At 41.5% G+C, this 21,701-nt stretch overlaps 1 protein-coding gene across 2 annotated transcripts in view; it reads left to right on the plus strand.

Annotated features, from left to right (window-relative positions):
- The first annotated feature begins 278 nt into the window (after positions 1–278).
- Slc39a10 (solute carrier family 39 member 10) overlaps positions 279–21,701 on the plus strand; it is a 93,273-nt gene continuing 71,850 nt past the window's right edge. The window contains exon 1 of one of the 2 annotated variants that reach the window (XM_036172738.1): positions 279–354. Coding sequence is in view for 1 of the 2 variants with exons in the window: in XM_036172736.1 (XP_036028629.1) it covers positions 6,553–6,571 (19 nt within the window). In the remaining variant the exon portion in view is untranslated. Of the gene's footprint in view, positions 355–6,468; positions 6,572–21,701 lie in introns of those variants that run through there. The other variant, XM_036172736.1, reaches the window with a different exon arrangement.

A 21,701-nucleotide genomic window follows, 5' to 3' on the forward strand; every position in this document is an offset into this window, starting at 1 on the left:
TACTAGACTGAATTAAAATACATTAAATATGGAAGTCGGATATAAAGCCCTGAGAATTGTCCACCATAAAAAAAATAGTAAGAACAACTTGAAGGTTTAAAAAGAAGAGACCCTAAGATGCTTGCTGGCTGGGTAAGGTTCCTAAGCATCCCTCAAGAAAAACACCTTACATAAAGCTCTGGCAGCTGGCTGGTCTAAATTGGTGCAAATTTAGGTTGAGGGAGTTGCCTTATTCTTCTATTTGTGTCTGTCCAGTCCCTAGATCCAAGAGACATCTGTAACTGATGCCTGAGCTGGAGTGAGCCGGAATAGAGGCAAAGCGCCGAAAGCATCTGTCGAGACCTTCTTTAAAGGGTAAGTTTTGCTTGTTTTTCATTTGCTGCATGGATAACTGCTTAGCAAACCATATGGCAGGGGCTAAGCCGCTGGTTAATTCACTCTTTTACTTTTGGGTAGCAGTGTCTTTAGTCCTAGGAATCTGCACAAATGACAGAATGCTCCTCCCCTCACACACCCCAGAACTTTCATACTCTAGAGCAGCAGCAAGCAAACCTGGAATGTGTTAATGTACTGGCATCACTGCAGGATAGAGACGAAGGGAAAAATCTTGATGACTTTAACATAGAAGTAGTTACCAACCGCATACAAAGACATTCACACAAAATCAGTTCATACAAAGACACACATGTTCGAAATGAGAATTAGCGTTGGGAGAAACTGAGACAATGGGAACAGGAAGGATATCTGTGTGCAAAATGTATGATTTATAAACCAAAATGTGGGCAAGGGATCACATACAGGAGTCAGTAGAATACTGTTCTTTAAAATGATCCAAAATGACTGAAAAGGATTGCCTTCAAAAATAAGCCAACATATGCAATCCTTCAGGCATGAAATCGTTACTTTGAAAGATACTCAAGGAAAAGGAGATGCACAAGAGTGAACGTTCAGTGTGAATGGTGGTGAAGAACTGTGGGGGACTTAAAGTGGAGAGGTAGACATTATCAAGCTGAACTCCTCTGTTGTCAGAACCACTATAACAAAAGAAAGGAAGACAAAATATTAAGAGCTATACTAATGTGGTTTGTCTTCTCCTAACCTCGCCCCTGAACCTAACTGGGAATTTTGTAGTTAGTGACAACTAGTTGATTTACCCCCAAATGGGTTCAGAGCACAAACAATTCATTCTAGATAATTCTGATGCAGAAATACAACCTCAAACTTGTACATCTGTACACTCCTCTCTGAAAACCAAAGCCTCTGTTACTGCAAGAAGATGTCTATTCTGTGATAGAACTTTAAATTCTGAATGATCCCCCATCAGGCAAACGCAGAATCTCAATTACTATAAAGGGTAGAGGAGACTAGTGATGTGCATTGTCTTGGAATTCAGAATCACTTGAATTGCAAAGACTCATCAGCAAGGAAGGCCCGGGCCTGGTCTTTTTAGCAGCGAAGCAAACCATGACTTAATTTATAAGTGAAATCTGAGTGGTTTTCTTTAAGTATCAGGTATGACGATTTTAAATCTTGTTCATGGTTTCTCTTCGGCATGAAAAACTAAATGAAGTGAGTCAACTCAGTGAGAAAGGGTTCCAGGATTTTGTTGTTGTTGTTTCGGGATTTGATGGTACAACAAATAGGTCATCAGAGTGTACTTTACTCATAGTCAGTGCTAACTGTAGGCTTCATTCTGTGTAAGCAGAGCTTGTGTTTCCGTCTTTCAGTGATTCCATATTTTGAGTCAGTTGTCAGACTGAAAATTCCATATTTTAGTCATCTTTCCCTTTGTTGTTTATAGAATAACAGGCTATTAGCTAAGTTGCCATAAAACTAATGCATTCAACATCTAACTTTTAAAATGTCACTCACCGCCAGGCGGTGGCGGCACTTGCCTTTGATCACAGTGCTAGGGATTTCGAGGCCAGCCTGGTCTACAAAGTGAGTTCCAGGACAGCCAGGGCTACACAGAGAAACCCTGTCTCCAAAAAATAAAAAATAAAAAAATCACTCATCATTTGGCATTTTAACAGCATACTTTACTGACTTCACTTTTTAACTGTATTATTTTATTGTTGTTGTTGTTATTGTTGTTGTTGTTGTTGTTATTGTTGTTATTATTGTTGTTGTTGTTGTTTTCTAGACTGGGTTTCTCTGTGTAGCCCTGACTGTCTTGGAACTCACTCTATAGACCAGGCTGGCATCAAACTCAGAGATCCACCTGCCTCTGCTGGGATTAAAGGTGTGTGCCACCACTGCCCTGCTAAGTGAGTAAATTTTCTTTCTTTCTACAGATGTTTGAATTGAAAACAACAATGATCATGACTTTGATGCTTACATAAACTTCCAGGAATTGTTACATGTGCACATATTTTTTACAATCAACATTAATCTCATGCTTACCTCTTTGGAAATATTGCTCCCAGCACACACGCATAAAAAGAGAAGTCAGCAGCCTTGGCCCTCGAGGAGATTTGCCTTCCCTTCATCAGATAAAAGAGCAGTTTAGCTTTGAGCAGTGTGCATAAGTGCATTGCTGTTGCTGTTGTTTTGAGTTTTGGTCTCTGACGTTTATTATTTTTGCTTCTTGTTTTTGAGACTGGAACAAGCTATGCAGCCTTGGCTAGCCTAGAACTCCCCATGTAGAACAGGCTATCTCCCAGCTCCCAGAGATCTACCTGTCTCTGCTTCTGAAGTACTGAAATCATAGGAATACAGCACCATGCCCTGTGTGTTTTCCCACTGTAGTGGTGAGGAAAATGGTTTGACAGTCAGATGGACCTGAGTTTGGTCCCTGTCTGCATGTTGGAACGTGGGCCTGCATCTTGAAGTCAGATCCCCCAGCCTGAATCAGGCCACACCTCTCTCTAGCTCTCTCTGCACTATGCCTTTGACAGGTCTCGATTTATGGTACCTGGCCCCTCCATGCTCCTTGCCACACACTCTCTGCTGAACTAAACCACATGATGCCGAACCTCCCGCCACATCTAAACAGTTCTAAAATGTCTGCCCTTTCTTTGGTCCCAGACTCCTCAGGGGAAATTGCTCTCTGAATGTGCTCCTTCGCCCTCCCGATGCTTTAAAGGGAAGCCCCTCCTTCCCTTCAAGGACCCATCATGTTTAGATCGCCACACATTGCACTATTCCTGTCCACTGCTCTCCATCCCTCCTGAAGGTCTGAGCAAGACCTCAGGGCCCTTTACATTCCAATAAACCTCATTGAAAGGCCTTGCGGAGCCTCCTCTCAGAGATGGCCACTGCTGCTAGCCTCCGATTACACACACTTAGTACTTTCCTGGAAACCTGGAGTTTCCAGTGGAAAATGGAGATGTTAAGTTGTAGCGTCCCGTGGTCTGTTAACAGTCAGCTGTGTAACAATGTAGATTGTGTTAACAGTCAGCTGTGTAACGATGTAGATTGATCCTAACTTGCTGCATCTCCTCCCCACAGATATTATATAAATGAAAACCTCAGGATAGGATGGTCCACAGCTGTCTGCATTGATTTCAATGTAGTTTCCAAGTCACTTTCGTAAACAGTCAGGATGGAATTGGTTAGAATTCCAGGAGTTGAATATGGAAGAGACCTACTTATCAAAAATTCAGATGTGAGTAAGAATGGCGGGCAGGAAGGAAACCCCAGGCTTAGGAAGTCCATACAGACCCTTCAGACCAGCGCCAGCATCTGCAGTTTGAAATGACCTCCCAACAGTGAATTCCAGAAAAACATACCCCAAAAGCCTTGGAAGAAAGAGAGTCTGGGAGGGAGGGTGGAAATGAGAGACTGAAAACAACAATAATTCAGATGGGAATTCTCCAGGGTATGGTGCAACAGGCCCAGAATCCCAGCATGGGAGGCTGACGCAGGCAGATGTCCCTGGCGGAAGCATTACTTTGTCGTAGAAACTGTGGTAATGCATGGGAGGATTTACAAGCAACCGTTTCATCGGGCTCTACACTGGTTAGTTGTATTACTTTGGCATCAGAATGCAAAAGAAGATACAAGTTTACTGTTGCCCCAAATTATAAAGACAACATGGAAAGGAGTTGGAGGGAGACAATGCATAGACATGCCGTATAAAATCTTAGAACTCACAACTCCCATTTTATAAAGAGACCATCTTGAGGTTTAGTGGCTCAGTGGTAGCACTTAGAGGACGACAGACTATGGAAATCCTTGCTGTGTTCCCAATGCAATTGGAAGAGTTGCAGCCTGTCTTTCTCAGAAAAGGGCAAACCACAGCGCCTATGGCAAAGTCTGGCAAAGGGCCAGGCAGTAAGCTGACTTTGGGGACTTTCCCTAAGGGGCTTTTGTTTTGTTTGGATTTTATTTGCTTGTTTGACTTACTTGTTGATTTTTAAGACCTTTATGAGGAGGCTGAGACTCAGAAGTCCAGGGAGGCAGCAGAACACATCAAGATACCCTCATGATGGCTGAGCACCATTTTCCAACTCTTTGGTGTTGATCCATTCTTTTACTTCCTCTAAAATTCTTGGACATTTTTTGTGTGTGATTGTTCTTTCTTCCTCAAAAACATAAATTCCTTAGACATGGAATTATGCTTCTTTGAGATCTAGAAACTTCCACATTAATAAATTAAGTATTTTGATTATCCATTTTCAATTTTAAAATGCAAATCATCTGGAAAACACAGTAATTAAAATAATCAGTAATGATAATTAGCAAATTATTTGCTCAGCAGTTAATTTTTATTGTTATACTTAAAATGTCTTCTATCATAAAAAAAATTAAGAATGGTCTTTTTTTATTGTGTATTTATGTGGGGAATGTTGGTTTATTCTTCACTATATTCTTGCTTGCTTAGTTGTGGGGGAAGTACATATTCCTTGTAACATCATTCATTGCTAGGTGTTGGAATCACAATAAAATTATTTTCAATTAAGTTTATGTTATGTGAAGCTTGAGAGGCTTCATAATCAATTATAAGGAAGTCACACAACCTCAGAGATTAGTCATCTAAACCAGATGTGGTAACTCACAACTGTGGCAGGCTGAGGCAGGAGGATTGTAAATTTGAGGCGCGCGCATGTGTGCGTGTGTGTGTGCGTGTGTGTGTGTGTGTGTGTGACATCCTACCTCAATAAATAACAGAAATTGGCAAAGGTTTTCTCCATCCTGTATCTTTACTATGCTGATTGTTTCCTATTTGCTGAGCAGAAAGAAGCTTTCAAAATAAAAAGAAATCCTTTGGTATCGCAGAATAAACTGCAAATCCTATGGAAATCATTGGGAGAGTATGGTTTCACAAACACTGGAAGCCTAATCTGAACATGAGTTTTTTGTTTGTTTGTTTGTTTGTTTAACCAATAATGGTTAATACTTTTTAAAGGGGGCTGTGGGGTTGGGAAGGAGGCTCAGTGCATAAAATTCTTGTTATGCAGGATGAGGACACGACTTCAAATCCCCAGCATCCATATAAAAAGCCTGCATACTGTAACAGGCCTGTAAACCTGGTGCTGGGAGGAAAAGACCAGCAGATCCTGGAAGGAGCCCTGGAGCTGGCTCTCCAGCCTGTCTAGCTGAAAGGGTGAACTTCAATTTCAGTGGGAGACCTTATTTCAAACAGTGAGGTGCAGAGAAGGGAGAACGTGAGATGCTGACCCCCGATCTCCATGAGTGTGGGCACTGGCATGTGCAACAACAACAACAACAACCACACACACACACACACACACACACACGCGCGCGCGCGCGTGCGCACGCACACACACACACACCACGCATACACAATGCTCCTTGGTCGTCAGGTTTCAGCAATCATAGGTGGATGGTTTGCCTGTGATTCACCACCCCCCAGCTCATAGGCAATGGCAATTGCTCCTAAACATTAAGGGCTGAGGGGTAAAGCTGCTTTACCTCATTACCTGTGCTCTAGAAACGGCCTGTTTTAAAGCAGAAACTGGATAGGTAAAAGTTGAGAGAGGAAGATAAGTATTTGTGTTGAAGGGAAAGTAGCCATAGAACTGCAAATACACATGAACACAAAAGGCGGGGGCTGGGCGTGTTCCTCCGAGGGACTCGCTTTACTCTGCTTCATTTTCTTGACATATCAACAGCTCCATGTGGGGAAAGTCTCAGTTTCGTCCAAACTAAACTTCCAAGCTAGCGTTCATGCGTTCCTCAAAATGTGCTCCCCTTCTGTTGCCAGGAAACAGCCCCCTGTCTGGTTGAGGCTCATGTGCTCACATAGACAGAAGTGATAAAGATATAAGCTGAGATTCTGTTTAAAAACAAAGAAAAGGAAACCCCTACCTGCAGCAGGTCTTGAATTCCTAAGGTAGTATTTAACTTGCTCAGGATTTTCATTCAACATTTACAATTGGCTCAGTGTTCTGCCCAAGGAAAAACCTGTTGATACAGCTCCTTTTAAGACTGTGGGTTTCCAAACAACTCCAGATAGCACACATTCCTTTGGTGGGAGGCAGAGCTCCGCAGCTAGCCTTCCCCATTCATTCCAAGAAGGGGAAAGAGACTGAACTTACCTCCAACAGGTGAAGTTAAGCAGGTCCCCTACGTGGATTGCTTTGTTTTATGAATCGAGGTTCTGATGGTAAGGTCCTAAGCCGTGTTCTCTCCCCGATTACCGGGTACCCTCTGTTCCTCCTCCCCAACCCCACGCCTCCTGAGCTCACAGCTGGGAAAATGTTTCTCGTTCAAGGATGCCGTTCTTTCTCCTCATAGCAAACTCCCTTTTCTTTTTAGCGCCAAGACGATTGCTGCTTTCTTTCTTTGTCAGTGTCTGAGAGCCTTGCCTATCATGTATTCATTGTTTCTCCTTTCTCTTGTTCCTTATGTTTGAGCACATCTGAAAAACAAATGTGAGCTGTGTGTCAAAACAAAGTAAATGCATACTTTATAAAACTATGAAGGACAGACAAATGAGGCTGACCCCTGTGGTTATATATTCTTCGTGTTTAAAATTCTGGAAGAACTCACAAATTTCTTTTTAAAAACTACCAACCAACTTTGTACAGAAATAATCTGGGGTTATTTTATTTGTGCTCTTCTAGATTATGTACAAAAATACTCAACATGCTTCAGAAATGGGTATGTGCATTTTATTGAAACGGAAATTGAAAGGGTTCAAGCTTTTGAATGTTGTTTTCTGTCTAACTGGTCAGTTATGTTTACCTACAGTACAGACTGAATATATTTCAGCAGAGATACATACAAGCATTACCTAATATAAGAATTGAACTTAATAAAGACTAACAGGACTGGGATATGTGAGGGATACCACGTCCTGAATAGTCCCACAGCAACACACACACACACACACACACACACACACACACACACGCATACACACAGACACACACACACTCACAGACACACACACACACACACACACACACGCATACACACAGACACACACGCACTCACAGACACACACACACACACACACACGCATACACACAGACACACACACACTCACAGACACACACACACACACACACACACACACGTGCACGTGCACGTGCAGGTTTTAAAAGGATTCTAGGTAGAAGTAAAAGTGTTTCTTATTCCTTGTGAGCCAAGTCCTAGAACTGTTTAAATTTTGTGGCTGTTGCTAAACTCTTGAACAATGTAGAGAGACACCAGTGTAGACACCATGTGCTCTGTCTCTCCCTTCATGGTGTGCTGAATTTCAGTGGTCCGTAATACTTCCAGACAAAGCTACTTCTCTGTTCGCAGTCTCTGGCACTGGAAGGGACTGCTCTGAGTCACCCACATTTTTATCTCCTGAGATCATGCGTCCTATGAGTAACAACATTGATTTCCAGGAGGTTGGCTAGCTAGGGGTACAGATAAAGTCCCTGACCACAGAAGAGGACTTGGGAATAGCATCTGATTCATAGGAGGGGCTTGAAAAGTATTTGGTGCATGAGTATCTTCAGCCGTTTCCTTTACACCAAATATGTCCCCAACTAGATCATGAGGGAGACAGTTTTCTTTTTTGTTTGTACTGCAGTGACTTTATATTGATAAATGAGACAGATGAGCTTTACTCTAGCATTTGGAGCGGGCTTTTCAGCCTTATTTGCAATGTACCTTTGAGTTTTGGTTTAGGAGGTCGAGGGGTGAATTGCCGCACCCACCCCTACCCACTGAAAGGAGAGAGGTGCCTCTGCTGAGCTCTGTCATGGAGTATTTGTTAGGAAGGTTGCTTTAGCGGCTCAGAGAGACTCTTACATAGACAGGAGACAATCCGCATTCCCCCTGCCTGAGGACAATCTAAGCTCAACACACTCTGCTCCTTCATCAGTCCTTCTCCAGCAGAGTCCTGCCTGGTCACATTTTGATGGTTTGCAGCCCATGTTAGCTCCATACTGTTATGGGAACAATTACAGCACTGACAGACACAGGGTTGTGTTCCCCGTGGAAACGCCAGACAGATGCACTGGGTATTGAACGTTCTGTCCTGGGCAGGATAAAATCTCTCAGATCAGACACAGTCTGATTTAAAAACCTCTAGACTCCTTTTTATCAACGCCCCCCTACCTCATTCAGTCCATTTATTTTTCACATATCTTTTGTCTGGCCCCTATAGGCTTATGATGTTCTGAACTAATTCGCCTTCATCCTCCTTGAAGGATGGAATTGGTCACACCAGACTTCAAGGCCAATTTTGAAATATTACTGCTTTTTTCCCCATATATATATATATCTTAGGGCTGAGGATGTAGTTCAGTTGGTAGAGTGCTGGAGTAGTACGCAAGACCCTGGGTTCAACACCCAGCACTGAGTTTAAGCAGGCATGATGGTACATGCTTGAAATCCCAGGCCTCAGAAGGCGGAAGCTGGAGGATCAGAAGTATAAGGTCATCCTCAGCCACATGGCAAGTGGAGACCAGCCTCCTACTGGAGATCTTATCTCAAAGGAAAAAAAATTCTTCCAGCAGCCACCTTGCTGTGACTCCTATCCAACTTAATTTACAGTCCCTTAGGCAATGGCCACATTGTAATTATGTGTATTTATCTCACCCTCCCTGGTTGAGGTGGAGATTGTCTCATCTCTTTTTATCCTCTCCTGTGGCTTCACCTCATCGCCCCCCACCATGCCTGGAGTATGCATTTGTTTATTCAACAGAGATTCCATGAAAACATGCACATAGATTCCCTGGACCAAGCAGGTCAGGCCCTGGAGAGATTTGGAAAACCAGATGCCTTCCCTGCCAGCTTTTAGCAGCTTCCTTGATTAAGGAGGAGAGGAGGGCAACCATTCTAGAGGATCTGCCAAAGCAGCTCTAAGATTTCGCTGAGACAGGAAGGAAGCTGAACTTTTCTAGACCAGAAGAAGCTTTTTAAGGAAACAGGAGGCTGCAGAGGCAGCTGGATGGTGCTGAGGAAGGAGAAGGAGGATCTGTGCAAACCCCCTTGTGAGGAAGCGACATGTTTTTTTGTGGCCAAGGGCCGTGAGACTGAGCTTATTCAAGAGAATTCAGGATGAAAGATGTTTCAGAGTAGCTAGGAAAGGAGAAGAAACATTAATGACATGCCCTCAAGCTAATCAGCAGATGGTGAATTATGTTATTTCCTTATACAATGATTGAAACCGGAAGTTTCAAACCCTAGGAGGCTACAGACTGTATATATGGTCTTGGCATTTGGAATTCTCAGTAGAACTAGGTGTCTCATTATATTTCAGAAAATATGAAGGACCCTAAACATTGAACAATATATTCAGTGTATTATAATCCCTGGGAACATAAAAATAAATTGATTTTAAGTTTTTTAGTAGTGATACATTTGCGTGACGTTTTAAAGAATTTAAGGGTTTGGGGAATAACTCAGTGGTAGAGTTTAAAAATGGTTTACTGGGGTTGGGGATTTAGCTTAGTGGTAGAGTGCTTGCCTAGCAAGTGCAAGGCCCTGGGTTCGCTCCTCAGCTCTGAGTAAACAAAAACAAACAAACAAACAAACAAAAAGGTTTACTGCACCAGACACTAATAATGAAGGAAAAAATGAAAGATTGGAAATTAATTTTTCACTGAAAAAAAATCTCCTTCTTATATCAATCTTCTGTCTATCTAGGTCTCCATACAGGTGACAACTTTTCGCAGTTTTGTATACTTTAAGCATGCTAAAACTAAGGCGTGCTAAGTACTCTGTTCTTTTTTATTTCACTTAACTTATTCATGTGCATGTGTGTGTGTGTGCACATGTGCATGTGCATGTGCATTTGTGTTTGGCCAGTACTAAGGATTGAACCCAGGGCCTTGTATAGTCGAAACAAATGCTCTCCTTCAAAGTGGTGTCTGCAGGCTTTCATTTCCTTTTCATTTTATCTTCAAGTGAGATCTCACCAACCTGCCTAGGCTGACCTGGAACTCACTTTGTAAACTTGGGGTGTCTTGAACTTGGCATCCTTTTGCCAATGCCTTCTGAGTGCTTGGGACTGCAGCTCTCATCACTAATTCTAAGCACCATCTTCTTACCCCTCAAACATGTTCCCTTGCCAAACTAGTCATTCTGTATTTCTCCCCATATAACTAGGAAGTGTTCTGTTTTTTAATGGGAGGGAAACGTGTTTCTAAAGCTGCTTCAATGTTGTTTTATTATGTATTATATATATATATGTGTGTGTGTATGTATGTATGTATGTATATAATTAGATTTTGTATATCGATTAAGGTAACTCCAATATTCTATTTTTATAAACTATCACCATGACTACTCCTGCACTTTGGACATTTTCTACATTTGAATATGTATCAGTTCAATAATTTTCCAGGAGGGGAATTGCTGAGTCCTAAGTATATGCACTGTAATTTTGAGTGATATTGCTAAATTGCCTTCTATAAGCATTGTATAATTTTATAAATCACCCGACACATATGACACCCCCCCACATACACACACACAACTTCTGTGGTATACTTTGAATGTTCTTTAGACTTAACAGGTTAAAAAGGTGTCTTGTAATATCTTAATTGGATCTCTTTTATTGTGAGTGAGGTTGACAGTTTTTGTTATGCTTAAGGAACAATTATGTTTTTAAAGAGAACTATCTCTTTTCATTTTCTTTGCCCATGCCTTTTTAAAAGTGGGACCTAAATTATTTTTCCAGCTGGTTGAAATAGAGTCAGATTTTAAAGCATTAAATAAGGAAATAGAACCAATAACAGCATTAAATAAGGATATAGAACACTGTGGCATAGTTCACTTTGAGCAGCGGGTGATTGATTATAAAAGCTCTTCAGAGAGCTGTCACAGTTTCTCAATGTGAGTTGCTAATAATTCTCCCTTTCTTTTCTACATTTGCATACAATGTGTGGAAGGTTTTTGTCCATTTGTTTACTTGCCCATTCATCTCTGCTGTACAGAAGATGTCTTAATTAATATCAATTACAGGGCCAAGGACTTGCCTAATATATACAGAACCTTGTGTTCATTCCCAGGTGTTGTTATAAGTTATAAAGAAAAGAAGAGAAAATTTCTGAACAAAAGCTTATCTTTTCTACTATAACTTCAAGATTTCAATCATTGCTACACACAGGCCTTCTCCACTGTATAATTATTAATGAGTTATAGTCTATGACACTTGAAATTCTACCGTTTGGCTTTGAAGCCTTTGCTCTTTCATACATGTTTGATACACGCATAGAGCTTAGGTCTGCTTTGTGGGGTGGAGGATGTCCGTCGCCTATCAAAATAGCAATGTTTGAACTTTTCTAAAGTTAACAGACCATGAAGAAGGAAAAGCAAGACTTGAAAAATAGAAGATGAGTTCTTGGAAAATAGAGTCGTGAACTACCAAAGCACATGCAGAGTCAAGGAGATGTAGATATTAAATCAGTGTGGCAAGATGGCAGCAAAACCAATGTCACATAGATGCTGTCCTCACCTCCTTTTCCCAGTAGACACATGCGGTCTCTCATGGCACCTTGTTGTTTCAGGCAGGAACTTCCAATAACCAACAGTGTCACATTGCCCATGCTTGGTGAAAGATCTGGTTGGGAAAAAACAGCAGGATGCTCGGTTGAAAGGAGGTGATGTTGGGGTCTTAAAAACAGATGGAGCAATGGATACAATGACATTTTTATTCTTAAAGGTAGAAACTGGCATGGTAAGAGATGTGTGTAGAGAAAGGGGAGGGTTGTGGTGGACTGAAGAAAAAAATTAAAGCTACTGTGGTGCTCCCACTCAAAGGGAAACTGAACAGGATGTGTCTGAATTAAACCCCGTTAGCACTTGGAAACCAGTCAGTTATAAATGCTAAGGGGGATGATAAAATTAAACAAAGATGGACACCTCTGCCCTGGGTGTGTAGTGATGTGGGGACAGAGAACATAAGAATGTAAACACGTTTGAGGATGGAGACATAGTAATAATAGTTAGAGTTTGGTTTTGGATTTCAGATGTCAATATAGTATTTGGACACATTTGGACAGCCGCCGTTTGTCTCGCACTGGGTCAATACTATGAAGATCTGGAAATAAAGAGACATTCAGTTGATTAAATTTGTGAATTCCCAGGAAAGAAGTTCACTGCCTCATGAATGATTAGAAGGGATGAAATTGCAAATGGTGTGGGGGGAGAGACAGAGAAGGAGGGGAAAAGGGGAGGAGGGAGAAGAGAGTTGCATAACAACATAACAACATAAACTAGGATAGGAAGCCTCTGGGGCTGTAACCATAACGATGTGGCATACCCTCTACCTGCCCGCACCAGTGTATTGTATTGAGGATTGGGCGTCAGAGCTTCAAACATTAAAATCCTGGAGAGTATTCAAAGTGTAGCAAAGATAATTAAAGGATTAGGAAAGAATAGCTGAGGAATGAATGTGTGCTTGAGTTAACTTGAAGAAGAGTACAAATGCTATCTTTACTCAAAATGGATAGATGAATGCCCTGGATTTATGTCTCTAAAGTTCAGAGCAAGAGAAGAAGGGATTCAGTTGGAAACTAAGATGCATTGGCTGTAGGGTGAAGCCTCCGGGGATTGAGGTTAAATATCAGAGCTGGATTTGGTGGCTTAAGTCGTCTATAGGTTGTGAAAACTTTTATCTGTGGTGTGGAGCACTACATAGAAAATGCTGTGGTTAGCAGCATTCTCTATTAGCAGACTGAGGGCTCCGATCCTTCCAGAAATCTCCCATCACAAATCTTGGCTAAATAGTTGCCATAAGATACAAACTATCCATTCTAGAAGGTCCCATGAGGGTCACTTCAAGAACCAGTCCTTTATTTGTGTGTTTGTGCACATGCACATGTGCGCATGCGTGTCAGGGGTGGGGGTGGGGGTCTTGAGGACTTAGAATGCCGGGCCTTTCTCATGCTGTGCATGAGCTTTCCCACTGATCCACTCTACACAGTAATGAATGCACCAGGCCCATATTAGGTGGTGTTGCCTTTCAGGTATATGTATGCGTACTCACCTTATCTGAAGCCTGCCTCTTGCTGTACTCCCCACTTTGTGGGCACCTTGTCTAATAGCTCTTGTTACCCTAGCTCCAATATCTCAGAGATGAGTGCAGCATACTAGAGAATCCTGGCTCTGAAACTAAGGAAGTCCAAGAGTGTTGGTCATACATTTTAAAAATAACACATGGATTATTTGTAGCTTTAATTTGTACCAATTTTATTGGGAATTAAATTACTCACAGATTGCCATTTCCTGCTGAATCTCTGCTCCCATGGTAAGACTGCATAATAATCAACATGGGTGCTTAACAGGGATTTGTGGCAGAGACAGTGATCTATTTTGTTTGCTCAGACAGACATTATTAGAATATGCATCACTTAAGTAGTTTACTTGTGTGCATGCAACTACACCATGTATCCATAAGCATTCAATAATATAAAACAATTTGGAAGGGAGACCATGACAAGAGTATATTTTTAAGGGCATATTGAGAATTAGAAATTATTGCCATATATAGTGTGAGGTTGTTTTTGTTGTTGTTTAGTTTTGTTGAGGGTGATATTTGATGGAGTTTCTTTGGTACTGAATTCAGCATAGGACTAAGCTTGAGTAGTTTGTAGCTTTGTAGATGATTATGCCTATCAGAAAGCTACCTATAGGGTAGGAAGTCATTTTCTTCTTGTTATTGTCTCAAAATATTTGCAGGGGCCAGAGGAGTAGCTCAGTGGGATAACACTGGTCAGGCATGCTTGAGGTCTTGGGTATGGTCTTCAGCAATAGCCCACACCTCCAAGTTCTGTGAAGCATCCTGTTGTGAATTGTTTACATTCTCCAGATCAAGCTGGCAGTAGCAGAAGGTAAGAGTAAGGGGGGGGGGGAGATACAGAGCCAGCATGCTTGTCAAAGACCATTCTATTGGTAAAAATTTTCATCAACTTGTAGATGCACAGGACTGCCAGAATAAATGGTTAACTATGAAGTACTTGAACATTGGAACAAAGTTTAGCTTGGAACGATAATCAGTAAGAGGTGGATTTTGGGAACTATACATGAATAGGCTGACACCAATGACTTTGAAAAGAGGTTAGAAAGGGAGGGAATCCTGAGCATTCTTAAATGATGATGATGATGATGATGATGATGATGATGATGGTGGTGGTGATGATGATGATGGTGATGATTATGATGGTGATGTCTTTTGAGACAGGGTCTGGTTATGTAGCCCAGGCTGGCCCTTAACTCATGGTAAATCTCCTGCCTTAGCCTGCAAGAATACTGGATTAAAGGTATATGCTATCATGCCTGGAAAAGCACTTTGTTTATTTTTCCCAGTGCTCAGTACTGAGCCCAGGCCTTGTGCTTACTTGGCAAGTACTCACACTGAGCTGAAATCCTAGCCTCTGTTTTCATTTTCATGAACAATTACCTATTCTGATAACAAATCCCATGGTTCACTTAGAACACATAACAACCGTGACTAGAGCTGTCCAAACATTTTCCCATGACATCTTCTTAAACATCCTGTAAAGTAAGGAGCATTTTGTAGATAAGAACATGATAGTTGAAGCAGTGAAATAGTTTCCCTTGCTGTGTAAATGGAAGCGATGGATTCAAAGCCAAATCGACCTGGTCCTCAGCCAGGGCACCCTACTCTGCATCGATGCATTCCTCCATCACACTGCCTCTTACATCATGATAACTATAATTTCTAACAAAATAAGCAATTTAGAATTCACTCCTTTAATGTCATGCACTCTCACATTCTCAGAATATTTTGAGTTAGATGAATATCTTTGGTATGAGGTCAAGGGTTAACAGGTGACATCCCCCAATTTGTAACTAGTCAACCTCAAATTAGGCACAGGAAAAGATAATTTCTTAAAGGCAAGGCATTTAGTGAGAACTCAAGAATTTGTAAAAATGAACTGTGGTAAATGTGACAAACTGACTGGTAAATATCAAGAGAGTTTGAACACCACTGGAGCCTGGGCTTGAGGAATGGGTGAAAAGGCCAGCAGCTAGAGGCCATGCCCAAGTGACACCAAGTGGTCACAACCTAGGCCAAGTTAGCTACATCCCGAATCATTTCATAACTGGAAGAAGTCTGAGAAAAGCAAGTGTGAAAGTCTGTACATAGATGAGTCATGTCCTTTAAAGGGGAAATGAAGACGAAGTTAATGAGGAAGCCTTACTGTGCTCAGGGATGCTCTGGTTATCATATATTCCTCATATCATGTATTCATCATGACGGTAATGATTTTGAGTAGGTTATTTGTCAACAGGATTCCCGCCCCTCCCCCCAAACTGCTACTATTTAAAATGGATATTATTTAAATATTAAAGCTTGTATTTTAAAGTTCATTCAGAATCGCCTTATGACATAGTGTTTATAAAAATAATCTTTTTATTTATGACTCCTTCCCTAGTCAGTGTTACATAACTTAAAAGCAGGTTGGGATGGGATATTCTTGCCTAAAAGTGTCCCATATGTATGTTCCCTAAGTGAAATAGATAACTGTGAACCAAATATTATGGAATAAAAAGCTGGTGTCCTCCACTTAAAGTTTTATGGAGAGTTCACTTTGGCACTCCAACTAAAGATTGAGGCACTGCATTAACCACATGGTTTAGCTCTCAAGCAAAAACTTGTCCAGGAAAATAAAACACTTTTCACTTTATAAAACTAGGGGCTGTCAATTTGTTTTCAGTGCCAGGCATCAGAAGCAGCACCTCACATGTCCTAGGCATACGCTCTACCACTAAGTTACCACTCCCCCTCCAGTCCCCTTCAGTCTTTTTTTTTTTTAAGATTTATTTATTTAGTATGTATACAATATTCTGTCTGCATGTCTGTAGGCCAGAAGAGGGCACCAGATCTCATTACAGATGGTTGTGAGCCACCATGTGGTTGCTGGGAATTGAACTCAGGACCTCTGGAAGAGCAGTCAGTGCTCATAACCTCTGAGCCATCTCTCCAGCCCAAGCCCCTTCAGTTTTAAAGGGAACAAAGCATCTATAATGTTTCACACATGTTTACTCATGTTATTCTTTTGTTTCTCAACAAGTTTCTTCTTTTAAATACTTGCAAATGAAAGAGCCCCCAAAACATTGTGAATTTGCACCTATTATGCAGAAGTATTCCATCAGAGTAAAGATATACCTGTCATTTGGAAAGAAATAAAGAGAGAGAGAGAGAGAGAGAGAGAGAGAGAGAGAGAGAGAGAGGAAAACAAGCCAAACAAAAATCAAAACCAAGGCAAATGAGGAACTATAGATACCCCTGCCCCGAGACAGACAGACAGACAGACAGACAGACACACACACACACACACACACACACACACACACACAGTATAAGCATTTGGAAAAACTGGACCAAAGTTTCCAACATTAAAATGAAGGCATTCTTATTTTCAAAAAGTCCATGATGGGGGGGGGGGGGGGGGGAAACAAGGAGAAGAATCATTCACCAATCAGAATCGCCATGATTCAACATAAGGCAGCTGCAGATATAGAATGGTCTGTTCTTAGCATGTATAAAAGATGTAATATGTGCTGGCTGTCTATTTGTGGGGAGGGGAAAGTGGACACTTCTCTCAAACTGCAAAAAGTTAATTTGAACAGGAATGAACATTTGAGAAGAGCAGGTTTTGTGCAGTAAAGCATAGAATATTTAAAGCCCTGTTGAGAATTTATTCTAGCTAGCCAGCTGTGGAAGGAGTACATCTTCACCACTCTGCATCCCCATCCCAAATCCATACCAATTCTGTATGAGTCTTTGGGCCAGGAAACAAGCCAGGAAATACATGTTGAAGAGAAGGCCTTTGCCCAGTTTGATTTTTCAGTCAACACCAGCAGAGCAGAGAGTAAAGTGGAAGGAAGCTGAGTGGTGATGAACTTAAATTTTAAAAGGAAAAAACTGTAGTGAGCTGGAGGCACTGTCCAGCACTAAAAAGCTTGTCTAGCATGCATGAGGCCCTGAGTTTAATCTACAGTGCATACACACAGTCTCTCTCTCTCTCTCTCTCTCTCTCTCTCTCTCTCTCTCTCTCTCTCTCTCTCAGTGTGCATTTCTCTCTGTCCCTGTCTCTCTCTGTCTCTGTCTCTCTGTCTCTCTCTCTGCATGTGTGTGTGTGTGTGTGCATTTCTCTCTGTCTTTGTCTGTGTGTGTGTGTGCATTTCTCTGTCTCTATCTCTGTTTCTCTCTCTCTCTCTCTCTCTCTCTCTCTCTCTCTCTCTCTCTCTCTCTCTCTCTCTCTCTCTCTCTGTGTGTGTAATACATGCTTGTGCACACACCATGGTCAGAGGACAAGGAGCAGGACTTGGCTCTCTCCTTCTACCATGTAAGTTTGGGGGAATTGAACCCAGACCATCAGGTTTGGTGGCAAGCCCCTTCACCCACTGAACCATCTTGCCAGCCTAAACACTCCCCCTCACCCTGACCTCATTTTCAAAAAAAGATCTATGGAAAAGCTATCAATTTAAGTAAGCATGTGATTTGCAATGTCTGTCTTGATACTGGCTTTACTTGAACAACATATGGGGAATTATAGTCTTCTCGGAACTTTAAATCCTTTCTAAGTTAGTCACTTCTTAGCCTTCCTGAACTCGAAATTAAACATTTCTAATTTTTCTTCTGTTCTGGTGGATTTTTTTTCTTCTTCTTTCCATTGTGGACACATCACTCTTATACTCAGAAACTGTTTGCAGGATAAAAAGATCTCACTGAGATTCAGATAGTGGGACTGCTTTGCAATCAATCCTGTCTCGATAGTGTGGTTGTATGAAGGGCACTTTCCACTTTACCTAGTCTCTTTTGATGTTATCGTTCTATGATGAACAGATAAGAAAAGAACAGGGCTGTGGTGATGCACACCTTTAGTCCTAGAACCCAGAAGGCAGAAGTAGGTGGATCTTTGTGAATTTGGTACCAGTCCGGTCTACATGGAGAGTTCCAGCTCAGCCAGGGCTACATAGAGACTTTTATAAGAAAAGAAAAGAAAAGAAAAGAAAAGAAGAGAAGAGAAGAGAAGAGAAGAGAAGAGAAGAGAAGAGAAGAGAAGAGAAGAGAAGAAAAGAGAAAAGGAAAGCAAAGGAAAGGAAAGGAAAGGAAAGAAAAGAAAAGAAAAGATAATAAACACAATTTTAAACTAAACATAATAGAAGTTATTTTTGCTTGGTTGCAAGAGGGGTATTACTAATCTAGATAATTGCCTTATTTAAAAAAGCCCTTAAAACTTTTAATTTATGTGGAAATTAAATTTAAAAAGCTTCCTTTCAAAAACCAAATCATATCTCTTGATTTTAGGGGAGGTTTTTAGTGACTCTTCCTACAGAGCAGAGATGTAGCTGGATCCCACTGGAGAATTGCTGTATGGGGTACTGATAAGGGTTCAGGGGCACCAGGTAAGATGTTGCTGATGGGTAATAATTTCCCTGAGCAAATTTCCCCCCAAAGACATGATTTTTCCATATAAAGTTGCTCATCTGTACCCCAGGCCCACAAACCAGCTGGCAAGTTTTATTGGCAGGAAAATTGATAAATACTTGTAGCCTGGAGACGCAGTTTCTCTTTCTGCACATAACTGTCTTCCCACATCCCTTGGCTGTTTTTATCTCAAAGCATTAATCTATGTTTCCTAGGGGGAAACGTATTCATGATGATGCATCAGTAAATTCTCCACCACTCAAACATTTGCCTTAAAGTTGTGTTTCGAAATACCACCTTTCTGTATCAAATGAGGGCTTTGCTCTTTCCCTAAGGGGTCATGGAGCTCAGGATGGTGGGTTGGTTTGCCTGCTTCTTTTCAACCAGTAATCTGTGTCAATTCCGAATTGCTAGGATGACTTTGTTGAGTTCGGTCTTGGGCCAGCTCTTAAAACATTCTGAAATAGGTTGAGAAAATGGAATTGGAAAAAAAAAATGCCCTCCGCTCATTTCCAGTGGCACATAAGCGGCTAGCAGTGAGGCAGAAAAGCTATGGCTTTGATCATGGTCCATTCTTCCATCTTAAAGTGGAGTAAGCAGGTAGGTATTCATGTAAAGTAAGAGTATGTGTACAACATTCTGTGTAGCAGAGTGCTGGTGGTGGAATTTGGGCAGCACCAACTTCTCACCATTGTCAGCACACCATAAGGGCAATTATAGTACTCAAATCTACATGCCCACAAGAGTAGCTGAAAAAAAAAAAAAAAAAAAAAAAAAACGAGGAAGAGCTTCTTCTAAGTCGTACCCATTCCAATATGCTGTGTATGCTGCATTAATCCACAGCTAGACAATGACTTGTAAGGTAAGAAACGAAATGAAGAAGGAATTGGAAACAAGACAGGCAAACCCAAGGGAAGAAAGATATACGTAGTCTATCAAGTTCCGATGCTGTCCTGACAATCTTGAAGTACCAGAGGAGCAGCAAAAACTCCCTGAAAAGGAACAGGAACTGTGAGGACGGGAGTGGATGGCTCTCAATGTCCAACGGAGCAGACCTCATACTTCTGTCAGCTTCTGCTGTGTGAAGAGCATATTCAGGCCTCAGTGCAAGGGCTACGTGAAGAGAGGTTGAAAGACACTTTGTTAGTGGACTTCTGGTATATCAAGCATTTGGAGAAATGGGCAATTTGAGTAAGACCAAAAAAAAAAAAATGCAAGCAAAATTAGTGTCATTTCTAACTCATTTGCCAAAACTGTAATTAAAGCATGTACGAGGATGTTTAAAAGCTATAATTAAAGCATACATTGAAACAGTAAACATTTATGGACTATTCATCATACATAAGAGATCAGGAGATGCAGATGTTGCCTCCACCCTAAGAACTTATGAGAGAACCCTGGATGGTTGATAAATTGTCTGAACTTTAAATGCATAAAATCCTTCATTCATATACATTCTTAATCACAGGTCCTCCATGGAAGGAGATGTTGAAGCAAAACCCTTTGGAGCCTTTGCTCTTTGCTCTTTTGTATTTGTTTAAGTTCTGGGCATTGAACCCAAGGGCTAGCACATGCTAAGTGTGTGCTCTACCGTGGAGCTACCCCCTACTTCTCATCCTTCGCTGCTGCGTTTGCTTTCCCTCTAGGAGAGGTCAAAATAAATGCCTGGCTAGCATCTGAAGCCATCTCACAGATTTATCATTGTTAAATTTCCCTTACAACCTTAGTAGGTTCCTCTTGTGTTGACCAGCGTCCACACCCATTTCGATCCATTGCTAGGTGTTTGTGTGGCGTGTATTGTGCGGCTGATGCCGTGCTAAGCATAAGAAGTGCAGATTGAAACAAAAAGACTTTACCTCGTAAAACCCACTTTCTAGTGGACAAGCAAAGGCAAAATACCCAAAACTAGTCAGCCATAATTTCTGACAAGCTCTTTGAAGGATGAGGACAGATGGTGCAGGCGCCAGTGCTTTCAGTAAAGGAATCAGGGGAGCTCTTTCAAGAAAAGTAAAAGAATAATAATAATAATAATAATAATAATAATAATAATAATAATAATCAGAAATGTCAGATCATGTAAGTTAGCCTAATGAAAACAGAGCCAATTCCTAAGTTTTCTAGTCAGCAGTCGTGAGCTCTCTCTTCATTCTCTCCAATTTTATCTAGTCTAACGACCGCAAGTATCTTCTAGATGCACCTGAAAGGCTTGATTTTGGTTTTGATTTTCCTGGCCCAATGGCATCTTTGGGATTTGACCTGTGTATTCTGTTACTGTTATGGTGTGAGGAGAAATATCCCTTGTAGGCTCACGTGTTGGGATGCTGGGTCTTCAAGTGTTCAACTGTTTCGAGGGTTTGGGGAACCTTTGGGGACGAGCAGAGGTAGGTTCCGGGGTGCAGGTTTTCTAGGTGCTCGCCCGGCTTTGATTGTGGCCCTGGCTCTATGCAGCGCTTCATTCTTCTGCTCAAGTCAGAGGTGTTGCAGCTGGCACACCTGGCTTGGCATTCTCTGACACGCTGAGCCGAAAAGCAAGCCTCCCTTCTCTTCAGAGCAGCTCAAGTGTTAGTCACTGAAGAGTGAGACCGTCAGGTCTAGTCCTTGACCCCCTCACCGAGCTGTCCCTCACGCGTTGCAGATAGTTAAGTACTTACTTAACTTACTCTCACTTCCGCTCCTTTATCTCCACCTTCCTCTCTTTTGGTAAAAGATTCTTCCACCCATATAATCCATACCCACCCTCACAATGCTTGTAGCCATGTCTTCCTTGTCAACTCAGTATCTGAGATAAATTGCATCTGTCTTCCCTGCTGCCATGTCCCCAGCGTCATATTCATGTGGAATTTAACAGCAGTGCCAGCAACTGCAAACTCAGTGCCTAGTTTTG

The sequence above is a fragment of the Onychomys torridus genome, chromosome 23 (assembly GCF_903995425.1).
Source record: "Onychomys torridus chromosome 23, mOncTor1.1, whole genome shotgun sequence".
NCBI lineage: Eukaryota > Metazoa > Chordata > Mammalia > Rodentia > Cricetidae > Onychomys > Onychomys torridus.